The 23,678-nt window shown below is 48.1% G+C and overlaps 1 protein-coding gene across 1 annotated transcript in view; it reads right to left on the reverse strand.

Annotated features, from left to right (window-relative positions):
* Positions 1–23,678, reverse strand: part of SEMA7A (semaphorin 7A (JohnMiltonHagen blood group)) — a 199,206-nt gene that overhangs the window by 34,161 nt on the left and 141,367 nt on the right. The window contains exons 9-10 of the mRNA XM_086959280.1: positions 22,322–22,433; positions 21,677–21,869 (exon numbers count right to left, since the gene is read on the reverse strand). Of these exons, the coding sequence (XP_086815406.1) occupies positions 21,677–21,869; positions 22,322–22,433 (305 nt within the window). The remainder of the gene's footprint in view (positions 1–21,676; positions 21,870–22,321; positions 22,434–23,678) is intronic.

Raw genomic sequence — 23,678 nt, forward strand, 5'->3', positions numbered from 1 at the left:
TTTTCTCAAAAATCATTTTAATCAGCATTATAAGGAATACTACATACAGAGTACAGTAGGGTGCACAGAACCCAGAGGCAAACCCATCGGCTTATGGAAGTCCAGTTGCACATAGCGCTAGGTCTGATACAGTTCCCCTGTTTTCTACAAAGCTGAGAGCTGTTTTGTGTCGGGCAAACCGCCCGTGGGCCAAACCTTATAGCTAGCAAAATCAAAAAATGAATAAGGAAGAACTAAGCAACCCCATCCCAACCCTCCCCCTCCCAAGCCCTCGTGGTGGTGAAATCAAACGAGTATAGAGTCAGTCACACAGGTATGTCCAGAAGGTGCGACTGCAGAAACGGAACCTAGATTGTGAGAGGAGTGGCGGAGGCTGTGATTGGTCCGTTACGAGGGAGTTAGAACTGAAAGACATACATGGCCATCAAAGAGGGAGGGCACACCACCGAGGGTAAACCCTTGAACAGGTAAGACACCAACGGGCTCCACCTAGTTTCAAAGGCCTTAAAGTCATCCCGAAAGATGTCTGCAAGTCGTTCCATAGTGAGATTTTTCCACAGCCGGGCACGCCACAAAGAAATCTCTGGCGCGGCCTTGTTTTTCCATGCAAATGCAATTGTGAGTTTCGCCGCCCCCAGTCATGTCCACCAGATAGTCTTGTCTGCCCTTGTGTGGTGCTCCCATGTGGGATCCCTACGGCCAAATAGAACCTCCTCTATAGAAGTCAGGACGGGGCACTCTAGTATGTCATTAATGTGCGAGAGAATCTCTTCCCAAAAAGGCCGGATACCTGGGCAATCCCACCATATATGGCGAACATCCCCCTGTAACCCACAGCCACGCCAGCAGAGATCTGAGGTGTACATCTTTGATGTACGTGATTTGATTTTGATCAAGGAGAACTTCATACTATGATGAACTGTTAATAAAAATTTGTTTTTTAATTAATGTTTTTGTGATTGTGGTTACAACTTAAAAACTTGTGTCTGTAGAATTGTTTTTTGGGTTCAAGTTTATGATTCATGTACGGTACTGGAATGTTTCTATGGTGATAGTTTAAACAATTTTGAGTGAGAGTGAAAGAATATTCTTTAATTTGGTCCAGGAGAGTTTGTCTTCATCATTACTTGAGGTACCCTGTCTCTTGGTTAGTGGGGTTGCTCCCTGTTCTTCTACATACATTCTACACTAAGTGGGTCCCAACCTTGTCCCCCTGCACTTGCAATAGAGTCTTTAAATACTTCGCCCCGTCGGACACCAGGTTGGAAAAGGAGAATACTGCGCGACCTGAGGACCGAATGGCACTCACTCATGAAGACCTGCTGGCATCACTCCAATACTTCAAAAAAGAGCTTCGGGAGGACATAAAAGCAGATATTAGTGCCACCTTTGATGAGTTTTGTGTGGAGATGAGCACTGAGATGGTGGCATTACAGGCCGACGTGGACTCTGCGGGTATGCGCGCTCTGGACCTGGAGGCAAAATGCTGCAGCCTGACCCTATAATGGTAACTGAAAGGCATCAATGAAGAGTTTCCTCCTGTGACAGTTCAGGAGACTCCTGAAGAAGTGGAGGGCATACACTAGGGGCCCCTTAGACTACAAAGGGCGAGAAAAAAAGGGGGACCGGCTGAATGGAACACCAGGGGCAGAATCTCTTGACTGACCCCAAGATGGCTGCCACAGTGGTCCTTTACCACAATGAGCTACAACTCCCACATTGTTATGAAGAGACACAGGCTTACTCCGTATGGAACACCAGGGGCACCATTTGTTTGAGTACTGTTGCACAGTACTCGCCTTTCACGGCGTTCGATCCTGAGATGCTGCTTATACCTGCCTTCTATTGAACTATGACGATACCCCACGGGCTGAAACTAAAACTGTTTGTACTTTCCATGCAGCCGGAGTACCCTTGGCCGCTGCCCGGTGGAGCTGTCCTATGCAGCTATAGCGGAGTCTGTCTCTGGGTCACCCCCTTGGCCGTCACCTACCCAGCCGGACATCCAACATTGTTTTTCACGGTTCTTTGCAGTTTTATTTGTCTCTCTCCTCGACTGCCTTGACTGCTTTGTTCCCCCAGGAGTACTTTCCCCCATCAGATTTTCCTGACTCTGTCTGCTTTCCCCTTCCCTGTCTACATTTCCCCTACTTCCTTCCATTCCTCATATGACATGTGTTTTGGATATGCTACGCACTTATATCTTATTTTATTGTGTAAACTCACGTTTTTCTCCTAAACATAAACTGGTAATTGCAACTGTAACTGTAACTGATGTAACTATGAAACAATATTCTGAAACAATGTCCTATCTCATGTAAAGCGCTCTGATACCTCCGGTCTAGCCAGCGCTATATAAAACTTCTCAAATACATAAAATAAAAACGATTAAAAATGCTTTTTAAATGTTGTGTGGTGCTTGAGAGTGTGTGCGTAAGTGTGACTGTGTGTGTATGTGAAGTCAAAGGGCATGTGATGTAAATTCCGCTACTCCAGGCATTTTGGTGAATTGACGTGCGTGGACACAGGTTTCTTTAAAGTGCAATATTGGTCACATAATATTAGCCCAAACCTCAGTCACACGCTTGCCTTTGCCAGAAGTGTTGGGGGAGAAAACAGATTATTTTCAAGTCCAATCACTATCAAGTTCAATGATGACGTATGGAAAAGCTACAGCAAAAATATGTTTAAAATAGATCTTATCACAACTAGAACAACACTGAAAACAGAGAAAAATACATTTGACAATTTAAATGGCTATCAGCATCGTGACTATTTACATTAACGTCTGTGGAGCAGCATGAAGTATATGGGTGCAAGTGAAAACGTTGGTAAAATGCCTTGGCTCGAATTCCAGATATAGGGATACATTGTGATGCCTATCAAATAGGAGTTGCAGCAAGTTGAAATTCTGAGGGCCTCATTTATGAGGCTGTGCGTCACTTTTACGCCACCGGTGCGTCATTTCTTGTGACGCACCAGTGGCGTAAAAAAATGCACCTTGTTGCGCCATATTTACAAAGTGACGCATATAGGTAGATGCGTCACTTTGTAAACCCTTGCGCCACATTATACCTGTGCCAGGTATAATGTATGCAAGGGGGGGCGTTTTGACGCAAGGAAGGGTCGTAGAAGTGACGCAGTGAAATCTATGAGATTTCACTGCGTCACTTTTAGGACGCCGTTGCGTCAAAATCTTGCGCCTGCCTCACAGCAGGCGTAAGACTGACGCAGGCCCTTTCACATGGGGATTGCCCTATTTGAAAGGAAGGATTGCTGGAGTTGCGTCACTTTTGTGACACACTCCAGCAACGCGTCACTTTTGCGCTTACAGATACGTCAGAAATACTGACGTATCTGTAACTCCTTGCGACATGATGCGTCATACAATAAATATGACGCATCAGGAATGTCGCGAGGAGTGCGCACTGAGAAGTGACGCATCGCTGCTTTCACGCAGCGATGCGTCATTTCTCATAAATGAGGCCCCCAGTACCTTATTCCCGCAGTTTTTCCTTAACAGATTTTCACACCAAAAACTTGGTGAAAATTATTGGTCAGAAATGCTCAGAAAGAAGGAAAACATGTGGAATTAGATGTAGCAAATACAGATTATACATGTTGTACCTCATTCCTGTTTAAAAACGTGGGATAATATGAATTTAGTGCACCTGGTAAATATCCCACCTAAGAGTAACAACATTTGTCAGATACTGTAAATAATATCCTCGATTCCGTAGTACCTGGAATCTGGGCCAAAGTCTCTTTATGGGTCATTTTTTTAATGGACCATATCTCTAAACAAGTTTAGTCACTAGTATTGTATTCTATTGTATTAGGCACTTATATGGATGAGAGCTGTCTTTAATTGTACGTTGGGCTTGATAAAAAGGTACTACTAAAGACGTATTTATAGGTAGGTAGCCCAGTTGCTCTACTGACTGGTGTGATGGAAGCTCCTGTGTATATGTTGGGAAATGCTGTTTCTGATAAAAAAATATTTTGTGCAATCAGTACCTCCACACCTGTCATCAATGATGTTATTTCTGAAAATGGACACTCAAACTCACAAGCCTTTTGTGACCAACTAGAACCTTTTTTCAGTCCAAAATCTTGGATATTCACACAGAGTTTGATCCCAACTCCAGGCCCTGTTATGTTATGTTATGTTATGTTAAATAATTTGTACCGCGCACGTACACCGAGACGGTTTCTTGGCGCTCATAACAGACATAACGAACTGAGGCAGGAAGCATTACTCAAAGGCTAACTTAAAAAGGTGAGTTTTCAAGGTTTTTCGGAACAGTTCGTAGGTGGGGCAATGGTGAAAGGAAGAAGGGAGGGAGTTCCAAAAGGTGGGACCTAAAAAAGAAAAACGAAGGCCGCCGTGTTTTTTGCGGCGGTTCATTGGAATGCATAGAAGATTATCGGCAGAGGATCGAAGGTTGCGGGATGGGAGGTATCGCTTGAGTTTAGAGGAAATGAACTCGGGGGCGTGATTGTGAAGGGATTTGAATAAGGTGCAACCAAGTTTGAAGGAGCACCGTTTAGCCACAGGGAGCCAATGAAGGCTCTTCAGGAGGGGGGAAACATGCTGGTGTTTGGGTTGGTGAAACACCAGGCGGGCAGCCTGGTTTTAAATTAGCTGAAGTTTTTGAAGCTGGTAGGCAGGGATCCCCACATACAAGATGTTAGAGAAGTCAACCCTGGAGATGACCAAAGCCAGTATGGTTAGAATGAGTGCCTCTCTGGTTAGGAATCTACAGATCTTGCGGATCCTGCGCAGCTGGAAAAAGCAGGATGATGTTACTGCAGAGATCTGAGGTTTCATAGATAGGTCCTCAGAGATGATCACTCCTAGGCTTTTCACAGTGCTGACCGGGCGAGAGGGAGAACCAAGGGAAGGAGGCCAAAAGTAGTCATCCCAAGGGTTGGTAGGGCCGCCCACCAGAACAAGTTCCGTTTTAGACGGATTCAACTTGAGTTGGCTATGAGCCATCCAATCAGAGATGAGTAGCATTGTGGTTTGGATGTTAAGACGGGAGGAGGGTGAAGTGTCCAGAGGGAAAATCAGTTGCAGATCTTCTGCATAATTATATATAGTAGCTGGGGAGTGACGAAGGGATGCCATGAGTGGTTGCATATATAGGTTAAAGAGGAGAGGGGAAAGAGCTGAACCCTGGGGAACACCACAGGTGAGAGGGGTAAAAGGGGCAGAGAAGGTGGAGAGGTGGACTGCCTGGGAACGGCCTTGCAAGAAGGATCGAACCCAGTCAAGGGCGACGCCGCGGATGCCGGCGTTGCTGACACGGTCGATCAAGATGGTATGATCGACCGTGTCAAAAGCCGCCGACAGATCTAACAGTACAAGGGCTTGGGGGATATTATTATCGGCACCAGTTCTGAGTGTGTCCATTACTGCCGCAATCACCATCTCTGTGGAATGTAGTGGGCGAAAGCCAGCCTGATGAGGGTCAAGGAAAGAGGAAGTTTCCATAAAGGTACTTAGGCACTTAGTTACATATGTCTCCAAGATCTTTCCCAAAAAAGGGAGGAGAGAGATGGGTCTGTAATTACTCATCACAAGAGGGTCTGCGCTGGGCTTTTTCAAGAGGGGTAGCACTATGGCCTGCTTAAAAGCCTCTGGAACGACTCCTGATGTCAAGGAGGAGTTGAGGAGGGCCAGGGCGGGGTCGGGGCAGAGCCTAAAGATTTCTTTAAAGATATGTGGGGGGCAGCAGTCCCTAGGGGAGCCAGAACTGACTTTATGGAGAAGGCTGTGAAATTCGGTGATAGAAATGGGAGGGAAGGTGTAGAATTTATGGACATTTTCAGAAGGGAGGGGGAATGATTTGGAGGGAGAAGGTGGAGAAATATTGTTTTTAATTGTGGAAATCTTATCCTGAAAAAAGGTATTGAGCTCATCACACAGAACCTGGGTGGGAACAGGCGGGAGGGTAATGCGATCGGGGAGGGAGAGCTCATTAACAATTGAAAAGATGTCCTTGGCTTTTGAAGCCGACTCCAGGATTTTGCGTGAAAAGTAAGAAGTCTTAGCCTCTAGAATAGAAGATTTATATTTACTTAGTAAAGTCGTAAATTCAGTCTTGAGTGCTGGATCGTACTTCTGGCGCCAGCGACGTTCGGCCTGGCGGAGGGCCAGCTTATCAAGTTTCAGCTGGTCAGTAAACCATCGCTGGGCGTCATGGGGGCGTGAGATTTTAATAGTCTTTAGAGGAGCTACAACGTCGGCAGCTGCCTTCAGCCAGAGCTCAAGAGTGGAGGCTTGGTGAGAAACGGATTCAGGAGCTGGAGGAATTGAGGCTGCCAAAAGAGAATGAAGAGTAGTCATATTGGCATTTTTCCAGTTGCGGGCCGTGATGCCAGCAGGGCGCGGAGGGCGGTGAAACCTGGGAAGGTCGACAGAAAGGGAGATAAGGTAATGGTCTGACCAGGTACAAGGGGTGATCAGTGGAGGCGAGAAGTCAAGATTGGCCACCCAGACCTGGTCAAGTATATGACCCTTACAGTGAGTGGGAGTAGAAATCAGTTGCTGATAGTTCAAACTAGTAAGAGTTTCAGTAAACAGTTCAGACAGTCGGCTTTCTTGGGGGTCGAAAGGCCAATAATTGAAGTCACCCAGGAAGAGAATTCTGGAGTGATTTATAAGAAGCTGGGAAAGAAGTTCCCCAACTGAGAGAGCAAAGGAAGGCATGTAGGTGGGGGGTCTGTACATGAGGACACAGATGAGGGAGGTAGAAGTTGAGCGAAGCTGAATGACAAGGGTTTGGGAGTTGGGGATAGGAGTGCAGTCTAGGATGGAAAAAACGTGTTCTTTACGGATAATGGCTGCGACTCCACCGCCAACTTGCCCTCCAGGACGGTTAACATGTAGGATATAGTAGCCGTTGGGAAGAGCGGCTAGGATATCGGGTACAGAATCTTCTGTCAGCCAAGTCTCCGACAGAAAGAGAATATCTGCATTGGTATCATCTAATAGGCGGTAGATCTCAAGTTGATGTTTAACCATGCAGCGCGTGTTGAGCCATTCTGTGGTCTCAGGCAGGCATACTACAATTGATCAGGAGGTACCATCTGGTTTAAGCAGCAAGGCCAATGGTCTCTCTAAATTCTCGACTCTTTCGTTCCAACGGGTCGCATAATATCTTTTGAAACCCATGCAGGCTCACCTCTAGAAGCCTGCTCTCCAGCAGTTTTTCACATGGCAGTCCATATCATAGCAGATCCTCTCTGTAAACTTATGAATAATGTGATCCTATCTGGATTCTATCCTCGTAGCTGGAAGAAAGACATTATTAGGCATCTTCTAAAAAAATCTAATCTAGACCCCGGGAACTGTAAGAGCTATCGGCCTATCTCCCTGCTCCCAGTCCCTGCTAAGATTCTTGAGATGCATCTTAATAGCCAGGTGAGGGAAACTGCGAAAGAGCAACTTTGGCTCAATGACTCTCAGTTCAGCCTCAGGAAACACTATGGGATGGAAACCGCCCTTATTAGAACCACCGACCATATCAGGCGCACTGTGGATGCAGATTAGGGGTGGTGCTCATACTCTTGGATCCATCAGCAGCATTTGATACCATCTCGCCTACACTGCTGCTGGACAGACTCCAGTCTTGGCATCTCCCATAAAGCACTAGCCTTTTGTCCTCATTCCTGATGGAAAGTTCTCAAAGGGTGAAATTTCAGCATTTCCACCCTGAATCCTTTGTTTTACCATGTGGAGTTCCGCAGGGCTCATCACTGAGCCCCACTCTTTTTTATCTTAATGTGGCTCCCCTAGCGGCCGCGATTCACTCCTTTGGACTAGAGGTGGTGTCATATGCAGATGACACGCAGATCTTTGTATCAATCCCCAAGGGCTGCGGTTCAGCATCAGAGAATATTCTCGGTTGCATGACTAAAATAACAGAGTGGATGTCATGTAATTTCCTGAAGCTGAACGGGGACAACTCTGAAGTTATGGTTTTCGGATCAGGGCCAGCAAGCTGGAACAGCAATTGTTGCCCTGAGTCCTTAGGATCTTGTCCTACACCGGGCAAGAAGGCCAGGAATCTTGGAGTACTATTGGACACGGAACTTGACCTTAATGTCCAAACGAATCGCACCATCCCCACTTGCACCTGGATTGTGAGGATGCTAAATCAAATCTTCCCCTTAATCCAACGGCCAGCACGCAAACAGATAGCTCTTGCCCTAGTAATGTCCAGACTGGACAACTGTAACTCGCTGTACCTGGACTCAAACAAGAACATGCAAGATAAACTCCAGGTGGTGCAGAATGCATTTACAAGACTGGTCTTGGACATTCCTAAAAAACAGTCTGCGGGGAAGGGATTAGAAACCCTGCACTTACTCCCCATCAAAAAAAGCATCAGCTTCAAATCACTCTGTATGGTACATACAGCACTTTATCTCCCTTACCCTACAAGATTAAAAACCATGATCCGCTGGCACTCCCCTGGTAGACCTCTACGCTTATCTCTCCAACTGCGGCTTGCGGTACCGAGAACCAAAAGAAAGAAGTGGGGTGATAGAGCTTTCTCTGTGGCAACAAGCAAACTCTGGAATTCTCTTCCTTTCACCTCAAGAGCCATCCCTCGTCTCCTGCCATTCAGGAAGGCTCGTAAGACATGGCTATTCTCCAGCTAATCCCTCAGCTGGGCCAAATGTAATTGTGTAGTGATAATCCTCTACCGGACAGCTAGTCTTCAGCGCCTTGATGCCCTCGGGTGAATCTTGCGCTCTATAAATCTCAAATCAAATCATATCAAAACAGAGGTCCATCTTCAGGAATTACATAGCCAATGCAATCATGGTCTGTAAGTTTTCTCCCTTAACCTTGAGGATATTTCAGGCCTTGTTCTGCCTAGAAACAGATATATTTGGTTTACATGGCACTACTGGACAGAAGAGTGTTTCTGATGACAGAGCTAGTGGAGGTTCCTCCATTGGAAACCCGCCTCCTCCCTTATTCTAAAAGAGGAGGTGGACAGCAGGGATTTTTGGTATGAACCCTTAAATCATTTGGGACATACCACAGTAACATATAGATTTGAATAAAGCTCTTTTTTGGTGTGGAACTAAGCCTATCATAATGGTGGGTGTCTCCAAAAAATGTTTGGCGAGGGCTCCACAAGGCCAGATCTGAAGTCTTAGTGAAACAATAGCTCGGTTTCTCCATATTACTTCACAGATAGAAGTCCTCAATTTGGAAAGTTTCCTCAATCCAGATGTCTCTTGAGCATACTTTTAAACCTGTGATACGGAAACTCAGAAAAATATCAGCTAGGATCACACAATGGCCAAAGCCCCTGAGCCAAACTTGAATACCACCAAACAAGAGCGTATCACTCCGATCTACCAATAGGATGCAAACACAGTGTCGCAATAGTGATGCTGAGACAGTCCTCTCCTGGGCTCCTCTTTCACGTTCATTCAGCCTCCTCTTTCCCATTTCTTTCAGTAAGGTCAGATTCCTCAGTGTAGATACCTCTGGATTCCAGGAACTAGGGCATCCCACAGGTAGGTGACAGCTTAGTTCCCTAACAAGCCATGGAGAAGCAGAGGTTGAAGTAAACCACTCTTGTACACAGTGTTGAGCAGGAACTGATATTTTACAGGGAGCAAGACATCTCCAGGATCGTACAGTCTGGAGTGGCACGGACATGGCACAATATCTTGAGCTCTGACTTCCTGATCATTTGTATAGTTTATGCTCTAAAGAGACTGACAGTGGTTTTGTGTGCCCACCTCTGACTTTAACATTGGGTTGATGCTTAAAATGTACTAGAGTTTATTCATCAAATGTATCCATGTTTACTTATGTTGAACGACTAGCAACCCTACTACACACATCATTGACAACTTTCAAGGAGGGCAAACTTTAAGGGCTCATTATGAGATGACTAGGAACTTGAGGGCAAGTAACTAGTGAAAGAGTTATTGATTCCAGTCAGCATTTCCTTCTCAGGTACCCGCTATTATGCGTTTAGGAGTGCGCAATTGGGGGTAACATGCAAGGCTGCTCTGTTCCACCATGCGGTTCCTTAATTCCGGGCGCTTTACTGTGTATATTTCCCCCCTGCTTTCAGCAGAAAGAAAAAGTGCATGATAAAGCAAAGGTTTCTACCCGGTGTGTTCCTGCACCACTTCACAAAAGCGTTATCAGGCAGGGTTGTATCCCCTTCGTGGCCACTGCTCAGCCAGACTCGTAACGGGGTCTTAAAAGACTCACGTGACTCTTTCCAGTACCAAAACATTCTCATTTGAGTTTTTTTGCTTAATCCATTATTGACTTTCTGTGTGCATCTCAGAACTTTGAAAACGACATCTCTCTTTTACCAGGCAAAGACGAGTCTCCTTAAATGTAAGTGTCATGTGCTGACATTATGTGGTAAAGGGCATTAATTGGAATAATGAACACGACATTGACAGCTTAGATCCAAAATTAGAAGCAAAATCACGGCTGATTGCAACTCTTCATCTTTCATAAACCCAGTAAATGTAGATCAGGGTGCTGCATTAACACGCTCTTTCATTTACAGGCTTGCATATTGGGTTATACTGAAGACCTTCACTTTTTTAACATTAAGGATGTTATGTTCCAAATTCAAGGTTTATATTTGCCTTTGGCGATTCCATATAAAAAAAATTATGTCTTATGTACATTGCAACGAGAACTCATGTCATGATTCAACTTTTGGATTTTTCCAAATAGCAGGTTCATTTGCAACACATCACAGCTGAAATATACCGAGAGCCACAGAAATAGCTGTGATCTATCTACGTAACCAAAGAATCCCATCAATGTGTCCAAAAATTAACTGCACATGAAAGTTACACATTATGTATGATAAAGCTGAGCAGTGTGGGGCTCCTACCACCTTTGGTGGCTTAACCGCTTTTGAAACCCTCAGCTGGCCACTGCACCACCCGACTTTGCCTTTCTAAAAGGATCTGGCGACCAAGTTCTTCAATCAAAGGTTCTCATGAAAGAAAATAATATCAGTAATGTGCATTCCTGGATAAGAAGCAATGAAACGAGGTTACCCTGTACATCTTACAAATCAAGATTATTTTTAAGGAATCAGAAATTGCTTTGAATAACTGTTCAGAAAACTGTGTAGTTGAGTTGCACCTGCCTCGATCAGCAGGAAACACAAATACCTTTTTTCAATATCCTCCTGCTATCAAAGCATGGTCTTATCGCCACAAGAGAATACAAGATTACGTTATCCTTGGGGTCACCTAATTCAGTTTAATCAATCTTTATTTTTTATTTTTTATGAAATCTTTCTATTAACAATGCTCATATCAGACAAGCTTACAATACAATGGTCTAATAACATAGGATAGATCATCAGTTTGCAACACCCAGCAGGGCCGGCCTGGACCCCCGTCCAAACCTTCAGATTAACCCCCTTCCCCCCGGCCCACCCCCCATGTCTCTGTATTTCTGCCAAGGCCCCCAAATCCTTCTCCATTTTTTATTGCTCCACCTGCTTTTGTAGATGTTTTCCTCCGCTCTCTGGCACCAGTCTAGATCCCGCACCCACTGATCCCACTGTGGAGGAGCCCCCGCCCCCAAGCACTGGCAATATTTCTTTTTGAAACCCTCGCTGCCAACGCATGCCAGAGCTCCAAATACCTGGTCCAGTCCTTGGCCCCTTGATCAGTAGTAGCAACAATCTGGGTTCCCTCGGTTCCGGCGAGCCCACCACCTCGGCCATCATGTCCGTGACCTTGGTCCTGAAGGGCACGATCTCTGGGCACTCCCACAAGATATGAAAGAAGGAGCCTTCCTCCTGACATCCCCTCGTGCAAAGAGCTGACTGACACCTACCCCACGAGTACAAGTGGGTGCAAGGGTAATACACGCGGTGCAATATCTTAAGCTGCACTAAACGGAACCGGACTCGAATTGCAACCTCCCAAGGGCTCTGCAAGGCGTCCTGCCAATCCTTGTTTGCCAATGCGCCTAAGTCAAGCTCCCACTGCGCTCGCAGCGGCCCCAACGGATCCGGCATGTTATTTATGAGCTTACGATAAATCGTCGAAGTAGGCTTCTGAGGGATGGGATCAAGAAAGTAGGCGATCCTCCAGGGGAGAATATTCCAGGATAGCGTGCCTCCCTTAATCTGTGCACACAGGGCATGCGTAAGGCGCAAATATTGGTACCGTTGTGACTCGTGCATGTTGTATTCTTTTTTTAGGTAGTCAAACGAGCGAGGGGAGTCACCCTTCCACACATCCCCTAGATATTCTATGCCTATTATCCTCCACCCTCTAAAGCCCACCAATCAGGACACCTCTGCCAATTGCTCACCACCCCAGACATGTATTCACCTCCCTCCAGCAGTGCACCACCACCCCGGTGTGCGAGGGCCAGTTGCTCGGGGCCTGCGGGCATAGAGCAATGATTCGCAGCTCCCACTCGGCATCACCAGCCGGTCAATCCTGTAGGCCGGCTCCGATCTGTCTGAGTGCACCCAGTCCTTAACCACTTGCAACTGGGAGGCCCAATAGTAGAGCTGCACGTCTGGGAGGGCCAGCTCCCCATCGTACATCCCTCGCGTGGGCTTATGTAACGCTATCCGGGGTTTGCACAATCCCAGAGCAGGGTCCGCACTGCCTGGGATATCCGTTTAAAAACCCCTGGCAGAATTAGGTACGGCGTGTTCTGCAAGATATAGAGGAGGCGAGGCAATGCGAGCATCTTGAACATTTCGCACGCCCCGCAAGGATGAGAGGGAGCGATCGCCAGTGGCCCACGTCTGTTGCCAGGCGTGTCAACTGGGGCTCCAGATTTCTGGAAAGGAACACCTTTTTGTCTCTAGTAACATACACCCCAAATACTAGGAACCATCCAATTCGGTACCCGCGGAATAGGGCCCGAGAGTGGGAAGATCACTGATTTCGCCCAGATTACTCAGCAACCCGAGTAGCTGCCAAAAAGCTCGAAGAGGGGAAGTGCCTGCGGCATCGACTGGTAGGGCCAAGGCATATACAATAATATGTCATCTGCATAGAGGCTAATGCGCTCTTCCCAGTCGTCATTCAGAGCTAAGCCCAGAACGACCTATCCCTCCTAATCCAGTGAGCCAGTGGCTCCAGAGCGAGAGCGAATAGAAGGGGGGACAGAGGGCAACCCTGCCACGTGCCCTGCCAGAGGGAGAAGGCTCTGGACCCGCTTTCACGCCACCGGCTGCTCATACAGGAGACGCACCCAACCGCAGAAAGTAGGTCTAAAACCCAAACGCTGCAGAACCATGAAGAGATACGGCCATTCAATACTATCAAAAGCCATTGAGGTGTCCAGTGCCATCAATGCTGTTTGCGTGCCCCTTACCCCTTTCCATCATATAGAGCACCCCAAACAGGCACCGCAGTTTATGCCTGGTGCTCCTGCATGGTATGAGAGCCGCTTCCACTTCCTCCTTGGTAAAGTCCACCTCTAAACTGTCCCTCTGCTCCTGAGACAACGTGGGCAGTGCAAAGTCAAGAAGAAATTCCTCACAATCCCTCTCCGTTCTTGTACTGACCGGGGTGTAGACCTCTTCGAAATGCGACGCAAACACCTCCGCTATGCCCATGCTGGTGGACACTAGGGAGCCTGACGCGTCCCCCACAGCCGCCACATAAGTACGCTCCTTTCTCTGCCTTCGAGCCAGGCCAGGAGCTTCAGCGCCTTGTCACAAACATCATACAGCCGGTGTTGCATAGCCAGAGAGTATGCTCATTCCTCGCCCACCACCAGAGCCCTAAGCTCCTTTTGTTTAAGGGCCAGCGTGTGTCTACAGTCACTCGTGGTCCCAATATCAGATCTACTGCCCAACGCCTCTATCTCACTTTCTAACTCTCTAATCTATATGGACTCCTCCTTCTTTTTAGCCCCAATCAAGGCCTGTGCCAGACCTCTCAAGACGGTTTCATACGCTACCCATAGTATGACATGCGATGCCACGGACCCCTGGTTCTCTTCAAAATACAACTGGGAGCCCTACCGGAGTTTGTCCCAAATTTCGTCGTCGCGGAGGTGCCTCGTGGAGTGCAGGCCAGGCGGGACATAACAGGAACACAATACCACCGTCCTTCCCTCCCACCGTCCCGCCACCGCCACCATACATACTGCATCTTCCGTCCAGACCTCAGAGATCACCACAGGAAGGGCCTTCCACAGTAGAATACCAACACCCCTGGACCTGGATGTAAACCCTGAGTGGGCAACCATTTTATACCCAAAGCGATCCAATGCCCGGCAGCTATTGCCCCGCAGGTGTGTGTCCTGCATGAAAATCACATCAGGGGAGTGCCACTTCAGGTGTTGTAGCACTAAAGTCCGTTTCATTTTCTTGCCAAATTCATTGAAAATCCATGTCCAAACCTTAACCTGCGTCTGGGTATCCATATTGGAGTATAGACCTCCCCCTCCACGGATGAACCACTCTGTCCTGCAATGTGCCACAACCACCCTTCCCTGCAAACAATCCATCTTGATGATGAGCAAAAGAAAACATTCCTCAATAAACAACCCCCCCACCTCCCCCGCCAATTCCCCCCAGCTCCCCAACCCCCAATTCCCCCCTCTCTGCCGCCCTGCCGGGTGAGCCCCCAACCACCCACCAATAAAACTTGCAGAGTGACTGTCGCCCCGTTACCACAACGAAAACCATTCCAGAGGAAACATGAATCTGCTAACCCAAGAAAGATGCATACATCAAGTAGCAGATCGCTTACCCCCATGTTGAACACCCCAAGCGACCCGCTTAGTGCATTGTACTCCCACCACCCAGCCTAACTTCCAGCATAGGGCTGGGACTATGTCTGTCTTGACCATGTTCTCCCGCCTGGGCCAGAGAAAAAGTCACTGTCTTGTCCTTCCCCCCTTCTAGGGGGCCAAACAACGGACCACCCGCCCCTCCATCCCAAAGTCAAAGGCCAATCAGGGCCCCTGGCCAGGCACGAAAATACCTTCATGGTGCCAAAGTCACTGCGCCGTCGTTCTCTCACCATCGCTGGAGACCCGCTCAGCCTCCGGGACCGGCCCGCGATCACCTCTGTTTGGCAGCCCCTCTTGCCGTCTCCCCTGACGGCCAACAGTGCGCCAGCCCTCCAACCAGTCAGCTACATCTGCCGGCGTATCGAAGAAATAGGTCTTTTCTCCGTCTAGGACCTTAAGCCGTGCCGGGGAACAGCATCATATACTTCACCCCTCTGTCCTGAAGTGCCTTCTTCACCCCTTCGAAAGGAGCGCCGCTGTCGCTGTGCCTGGAGCGTGAAGTCCAGGAAGAAACAGATAGTGGTGTTGTCCCTATGAAGGTTCCCATGCGTGCGCGCCGCCTGTAGTATGGCATCCAGGTCGCAGACATTAAGGATGCGGGTAATAATTGTGCGTGGGGGTGGCCATGGCTTGGGCCTGCCTCCCAGGGCTCTGTGTGCCCCCTCCACAGAAAAGACATTAGATTCGGCTTCAGGTGGTTTAAAATAAGGTCCTCCACAAACCAGTCCGCCGAGGGCCCCTCCTGTCCCTCCGGTACCCCTACTATGTGGATGTTATTCCGCGGAGCACGCCCTTCCTGGTCCTCCAAGCGGGCATGCATGCCAGCTTGGTTCTTTGTAAGCGTGGTTACCTGTTCCTCCAGTCTCCTAGTCTTTGCCTGGAGCCCACTGTTGCCCGTCTCTGCCACCGCGACTTTGTCGGACATTTTTCGAAAATCTTCCCGCAGGAGGTTCATCTCTTCAGTCACGGAGTCCAGCTTGAGCTCCAAAGTACCTCGAAAGTCCCTGATGGCCCTCATTATGTCTTTCAGGGAAGGGTCAGGGGCCCCCGTCGTCGTGATCCTCATCCCGTGCACCACCCGTCGCACCTGTCTCCCGGTTCATTCATATACTTTTCAATCTGATTAGCTTGGCCCAGAGTCCTATTTCGACCCATAATGCTCCCAAGCCAAGAGCCGACCTGGGCACCAGTAATCCAGAGAGCCCCACTCGAGGTCGTGCTCGCTGCGGCCGCCTCCGCGTCACCCACTCTTCAGACTGACAACCCGCCACTGGGGCTAAATATGTCCAGCGTGCACCTCGGCCACCAAGAGTCCAGGTCAGTGTGTCTCTACTGCCAGTTTCCACTTCCAAAATCACTGCTGCCCCATGTGCACACGTTTTCCACACGCCCTCCAGAAGTCTTCAAGCACCAGGCCGAGGTGTAGGTCCAGTCACAGCCTGCTTTCCTTAGGATCCGCTCCTCAGCGACGGTCGCCCCCCGCCAGGCCAGAGATGACGGTCCCCCCAGCAATCAGGCACCGCACTGCTCCAGGCCGCTGAGCCGCACCACTTATTGCTGGACCGCAGGGCACCACACGCCGGTACACCTCCGGCGGCCGCACACCGCCGTGTTACAGAAAGCGGGTGCTCCTGCGCGGCAGCCCCCACGCACAGTGCTCCACACTCACCGCCCGGGCCTCAAACGCTTTAAAGGTGTGTCTGGCCGCACAGCAGGGTCCCGCTCCTTCCCTCCGATCCGGCCCGGGAAGCCCCGCCGACACAGGGAGTCACCGTTCACCGCATACGGGCGGGCGCATTTTACCATGGATCGGGTCGGGAGGCACCGTCTCCCAGGCTGTCCCAGCAGGCGCTCGAGGTCGCTGTTAACCACCAGCGCGAACCACCGCCACTCTCCCACAACAGTGGGTGTCCGTCGTGGCCTCACAGGTGTACGGATGATGCCGGATGTGCGGGGTTTTACTTGGGCTGTTAACGCAGCTCTTGCACTACGCCGCCATCTTCTTTGGCCGCAGGCCACGCCCCCATCAGTTTAATCAATCTTTAGGTTTATGTATTTGCAAAGAAGTTGAAGGGTTTAACTGGGATTAGAAAACTGGAATGTAGCGCACTCCATTGAAGACAATGGAGTGCTCCAGGCTCCTAATCAATCAATCAGTACACTTGTAAAGCGCGCTACTCACCCGTGAGGGTCTTAAGGCGCTGGGTGGGGAAGTGCCGCTACTGCTCGAAAAGCCAGGTCTTGTGGTGTTTCCTGAATGTGAGGTGGTCCTGGGTCAGATGTAGGTGGGTGGGGAGGAAGTTCCATGTCTTGGCCGCCAGGTAGGAGAATGACCTTCATCCGGCAGTGGTTCTGCGGATCCGTGGGACGGTGGCGAGGGCGAGGCTGGCGGAGCGGAGTTTGCGTGTTGGAGTGTAGAACGTGAGGCGGTTGTTGAGGTATTCGGGGCCTGTGTTGTGGAGCGCTTTGTGTGCTTGGGTGAGGAGCCTGAACGTGATTCTTTTGCTGACGGGGAGCCAGTGCAGGTCTCTCAGGTCGGCTGATATGTGACTGTGGCGGGGGATGTCGAGAATGAGTCGTGCGGATGCGTTCTGTATGCGTTGGAGTCTTTTCTGAAGTTTGATTGTGGTTCCTGCGTATAGGGGGTTCCCGTAGTCAAGTCGGCTGGTGACGAGGGCCTGGGTGACTGTCTTTCTAGTTCCGGTAGGGATCCAGCGGAAGATCTTATGGAGCATGCGCAGGGTGTTGAAGCATGAGGATGAGATGGCGTTGACTTGCTTGGTCATCGTGAGAGAGGAGTCCAGGATGAAGCCCAGGTTGCGTGCGTGGTCAGTGGGTGTCGGTGCGGTGCCTAGTTCTGCGGGCCACCAGAAGTTGTCCCCGGCGGATGGGGATGGTCCTAGGATGAGGACCTCCGTCTTGTCTGAGTTTAGTTTCAGACGGCTGAGTTTCATCCATTCTGTGACGTACTTCATTCCTTCCTGGAGGTTGAGTTTGGCGGCGGCTGGGTCTTTGGTGAGGGAGAGTATCAGCTGGGTGTCGTGTGCGTATGAGATGATGTTGAGGTTGTGTTTGCGTGCGATGGTGGTGAGGGGGCTCATGTAGATATTGAAGAGGGTTGGGCTGAGTGATGAGCCTTGGGGTACGCCGCAGATGATCTCGGTGGCCGCAGAGCGAAAAGGGAGGGAGGCGGACTCGCTGGGTTCTGTCGGAGAGGAAAGAGGTGATCCAGTCCAGGGCTTTGTCTTGGATCCCAGCATTGTGGAGGCGGGTTATTAGGGTGCAGTGGCAAACTGTATCAAAGGCGGCTGACAGGTCTAGGAGAATGAGGGCGGTGGTTTCCCCATTGTCGAGTAGGGTCCTGATGTCGTCGGTGGCTGCGATGAGGGCAGTCTCGGTGCTGTGGTTGGCTCAGAATCCGGACTGGGATGGGTCGAGGGGACCCGTTGGTTTCGAGGAATGCAGTCAGCTGCTTATTGACGATCTTCTCAATCACTTTCGCCGGGAAGGGAAGAAGAGAGATGGGGCAGAAGTTTTTGAGGTCTTTGGGGTCCGCTTTGGGTTTCTTCAGTAGGGCGTTGATTTCTGCATGCTTCCAGCTCTCTGGGAAGGTGGCGGACGCGAGGGTGTAGTTTATGACGTTCCGTAGATGGGGAGCGATGATGGTGTTAGCTTTGTTGAAGATGTGGTGAGGGCATAGGTCGGAAGGAGAGCCGGAGTGGATGGTGTTCATAGCGTGGGCGGTGTCTTCGGTGCTGATGGGGGTCCAAGCGCTGAGGATGGTTGTAGGGGGCATTGGTTCGGTGGCTGGGGGAGGAGTCTGGGCGCCGAAGCGTTTGCGTATATCGGTGATCTTGCGGTGGAAGAACATGGCGAGGGAGTTGCAGAGGTCTTGTGACGTTGTGATGTCGTTGCTGTTGCCGTTGGGATTGGAGAGCTCTTTTACGATGTTGAAGAGTTCCTTGATGTTGTGTGTGTTGTTGTCCAGTCGTTCTTTGAAAGATGTAATTTTGGTGGTGCGGAGCAGCTGGTGGTGGTTGCGGGTGGAGTTCTTGAGGGCTGTCATGTTTTCTGTCATCTGTTCGCGGCGCCAGGATTTCTCGAGGGATCTGCAGGATTTCTTTGATTCTTTGAGGTCGTCGGTGAACCATGTTTTTTTCCTGTTGCCGGGCTTGCCTAGAGGGTTCTTTAGTGGTGCAAGGGCATTGGCGCAGTTGACTATCCACTGTGGCCAGTAGAAGCCAGAAGCATCAACATTCTAAAGTTTGTTCATTGCTTTTGTTGTGAACAAAGGGCTCATGGAGCCCTAGGAGATTTTAACCCCCTTGTCATGAGCATCAATGGTGTTAAAGGCCCACTCCCTCGTGAAAGCCTCTCAATTTCGGCTTGAGCCTTTAACGCTGGAGCTGTTCTTTAATAGCAGGTAGAAGATTATATTAGATTCTCCCTCCTTTTCCCATCTGTACTTGTGTTGGTTGTCTGTCAGAATATTGATACAAAAATATCACATTTTGAATATTGTGTCCTAAATCTCAGCTGCAAAATGATAGCTACATGTGGAGATTTGCTACATTAACTCCAATGGGTAATATTTCTGTAAATGTAATTTTTGAAATTATATCTTTCTCAAAAGATGTTTACGCAAGGATTCTTTGGTACCAAACCACTGCAGAATAGTAAATCCGATCCATCAACACCCCAGCATGTTTTTTTTCATGTAGCATTTCCAGAGACAGACTCTTGAATGTTCTGAGTTTACTACATATAATAAAATAGTCTTACCTGGGTTTGCTATTTTGATGTTCTTCTTTAGGACCCTGAGTGATTTGAACTGATCAATAATTCAAAACAATGATTATGTTTTACTCCTAGCCTCTCTCAGTCATTTAAGGGCTGTGTTTCATTGTGCCTGGTCAATGATCAATTCATAATTGCTTTCCAATATATTTCACACCAAGTCCATAAGAATTGTTTCTTCTACATGAGTGCTCCTGCTTTCCAGCAGATTCACACTGGACTGATGCTGTGAGATTGGGTGAGGGTGGGGAGAGTACGCCACAGGAAAGTCATTGTCCTGTCTGTGGTATCTGTTCACAGCTGCATGGGGAATGTGGGAGGACTGACAGTCAAATTCCACCTTCTACTTACTCTTTCGGTTTGGCATTATGAAGGCAATGAAAAATCCAGGCGTGGCCAGGGCAGGTAAGAGTGGTGGGGCAGGGCAGGGTGGGAGGGGGGAAAAGACAGACGACAAGATAGGTCAAATTAAATACGTTTTGAGTCAGCGATAAGGCGAGGGCAAGGCAAGTGGTATTATTTAGTTATTTAATTTTACCTATTCTGTCATCTGTCGACTCCCTCCCTCCCTCCCACCACTCTCACCTGTGCCGGCCGCACCTGAAAGAATCATACCTCTGGAAACGCCTAATGAAAAAAGTGGAATTGTGGGATATGTGATTGGTTGAGCAATTTGCTTCTTGCATAAACAATAAAGTTTCGCTTGCCCACTGTATTCTGTTTACAGCATTTCCTACTTGCAGATAGTGAAGTGCCTGGTGGCAACAAGATATAGCGAGCTAGTTTCTTATCTGTCACAGATTTCCCATTCCAAATATTTATTTCATGGCACCCTTTGGGTCTGGAACTGAACTTAAATAATGTCTGGAAACGTTTCAGATTAGTACACTAACGACAATCCATGAAAACATTACTCAAGGAACACCTTTTTTCAGAATGCTAGATAACGAAAAGTGAAGAAACTTTAAAGTAGCATAAAAGGCATGTCAAATAACCAAAAAAGAGGAATTTATGTTTGTTTAATTTTGTTTCCATCTATTCAGGTATATAGCTGCCAAGGCCAGTTCAAGCCTATTAGCCAACATAATTATGCATTGCGGGGAACCTATTTTTGCTTATGCAGTTGTAAGTAAAGACTTAAAAATCCCTGCATCTAAAATGTCATAGGCCAAATAAAAAAGACTGGCTAAAGCTGTCTCACATGACATGATGTGCAATGGCATGTGGACCCTATTGCAATTCACCATTTGCCGCCCCATTCTACACCAGTCTGTGCCACCTGCTGCATATCACCCAAAGTCCTCTTAATGCAAACACCACTGTATCATTAAACCGCTACTCCTTCCTAAATAGACAACACCATGTGCTCACCTCATGCACAAGTGGCCCTTCCCTGATACACCCACTGCTCCTCTCACGCACACCATCAGCGCTGCTCACCCGCATGTTAACTAGAGCGCCCCTTAGTTCCTTCACACAATGTCCCTCTTGTGCACATCATCTAATGCCCTGTGATGTGCATCACTCAGTGCTCCCCTGAGTTGCATCACTGGTGCACTCCTGGTGCACACCACCCGGTTCTGTGCGGGTGCACTGTGTGCATCCCATGTGTACGCGACACATTGTTATATATGGCTTTCTCTATGCGCATTGTTGCATGTACGTTGGCGGTTCTGTGTGCACAATCTCCTGTATGCTTGTTAAACTTTGTCAACGTTGCATGTAGGTGTGTTGGTCTATGTGTATGATCTGTGTTTGTATTTGAAACCCTATGTTGTGTGCCTCTGTATCCATGTACTGTAAACAAAAAGCCAAATCTATTGGCATTGTCAGTGCTTGTAATTTACCTGCACAAATTCTCATAATAACTCTGCTCAGGGAAGAAAAGGTGAGAAAGGGGACGTCTGGCGAGAGGCCTCTTCCTACCAGGTATTTGTGGATTCAACTTTAAACATTACCTCCTATCTCACCTTCAAACATCAATAACTTCATAACAACTTTAAATGCTGCTTATGCCTGAAAACACAGAGTTCAAGCAGAAGCTTTGGACAGATGTTACTAGGGTTCTCGTCTTACCTGTAGCCAGGAGCAGCACGTTGTAGGATACACCATCCACTGCGGTCACCTGGTCCACCACGATTTTTCTGTATGATTCATGACAGTGGAAGAGCGGTCTATTACCAACGGGCGCTATGGCATGCAACATCTCAGGATGCTCGCTTGCTGTTTTGAAGGTGTCAGTGGGAGTCTTGCTTCCATTTGGCAAGCACTGAGGAAAGAAGGAGGCAGTGAGAAGGGAACACATCTGACATTTCTCTACTGCTGCACTAGTGCCACACAGTAGAGTAAACTTCCCCTCCTAGCTGGGCTTAATTACACAGAAAACACTCATTTCCCTTAAGTAGCCTCTCTGTACTTGCTAGACTGTGCCCCATAAGGTGCCCTACTAAAGAACATAAAAAACTTAACTGAAAGTAATTTCTCTTTCTCCGACCCCTGACATACTCCCTCTGTATAGTCAACCAGCTTTTCTCTTTCTGAGGCTACTATAGAAGTATTCCCTTATTGTAGCTACTATGGAATCGAGTCTTCATTCTACCGGACTCCTCTGTTTAGAACACCTTTGATAAAATCCATACTACAGTGAAACTTTCCCCATTAATTCCCACCAATGAGATGAGACGGTTGAAATCAATGGAAGACAATTAGCAGTAGGCTCACCTCTCCAGGTCGGATTCCTGGTTTATCTGGATTGGCGTTTCCCTTAAAAGGCGATGTTCTGAACACATTCTCAATGTCACCAATGGTATAGACGCAGACCGCAGTTTCGTGCCTGCAGAAACAAGAGAATCCTTTGAGTAAATGACGCCATCTTAAATGGAGTATGTGTCTGCTGGCAACCCAGCTTTGACTGTGGAGTGCTGCATATTAACAAAGTGGGTACTGATTTCCATCAGAGGGCGAAATATTTACCGGTCTTGCAAGTCAGAATGGAGGGCTGCTTAATGAACTAAATGTGGAGTCCCAGTTCCGGACACAAAAAAGTGATGGAAAGGTTAAGATTGATTACCAATTAAATCACCTCGAGTGGATTCCAAGGAAGTGGGCACCTGAGTCACTTCCAAGGCCATTTATGGGCCCAGTTCTCTGGAATGGTACTCGAATATATTTGTCCGACATGAATATTGTGACCTGATATCATCTAGAATATATCTCCAAATTGGATTCAATAACCAAAATCTACATCAATGTGACAATATCTGTGTAAACATTAGTGCGGGCACGTTATTTGTGTCAGACCATATTTGTAATACAAAATATTGCATGCCACCTCTGTGGTGTAGTCCTGCCTCTTATGGTTCTTTGAAGTAGTGTACATTTTAAATGCTCTTTCTTCATTACTTGGGTGCAGCAAGTCCTTGCACTGATGATCCCTCAGCTCTACTTACTGTACTTATTTAATGGTTGCTTGCACTGCCACCACTTATGTTCAATCAATCAGTAGATTTGTAGAGATCTTATGGGCACCTGTGAGGGCATCCTGGCACTGGCAGGTTCCAGTTGATTGGCAGAATAGCCAGGTGTTCAGGGACTTTAGGAACTCTGTAGATAGTAGGTGAGGGTTAGAGAAAGTGATGCCGAGCAGAGGTGTCTAGTGGACTGATGAAAGTTGAGATGGTGGTTTACGTAGGCAGGTCCACAGTTGTGTAGGCCCTTGTATGCATGGATCAGGAGATTGAACTGACATCTATTCTGTACAGGGAGCCAGTGGATTTCCCTGAGGTATGGAGTGATGTGAGTCTATCAAGGTAGATCCAGGATGAGTCTGGCTGTCAAATTCTGTATGGTCGGTAGTCGTCAGAAGAGGTGTGCCGAGATTGCCGAGTAGAGAGCATTGCTGTAGTCTAGTTGGCTGGAGATGAGTGCCTAGGTGATGGTGCATCTTGAGCTTTGGGTAGCCATTTGAATACCATACGAAGCATGTGCAGGATGAAGAAGCCGGAGTAGGAGAAGTAGTTGACCTAGGTCGGCATGGTTAGTTTGTTCTCTGTTTTTTTATTTCCTTTTCATTTCCCTT

The sequence above is a fragment of the Lissotriton vulgaris genome, chromosome 2_2, assembly GCF_964263255.1.
Source record: "Lissotriton vulgaris chromosome 2_2, aLisVul1.2, whole genome shotgun sequence".
Lineage (NCBI taxonomy): Eukaryota > Metazoa > Chordata > Amphibia > Caudata > Salamandridae > Lissotriton > Lissotriton vulgaris.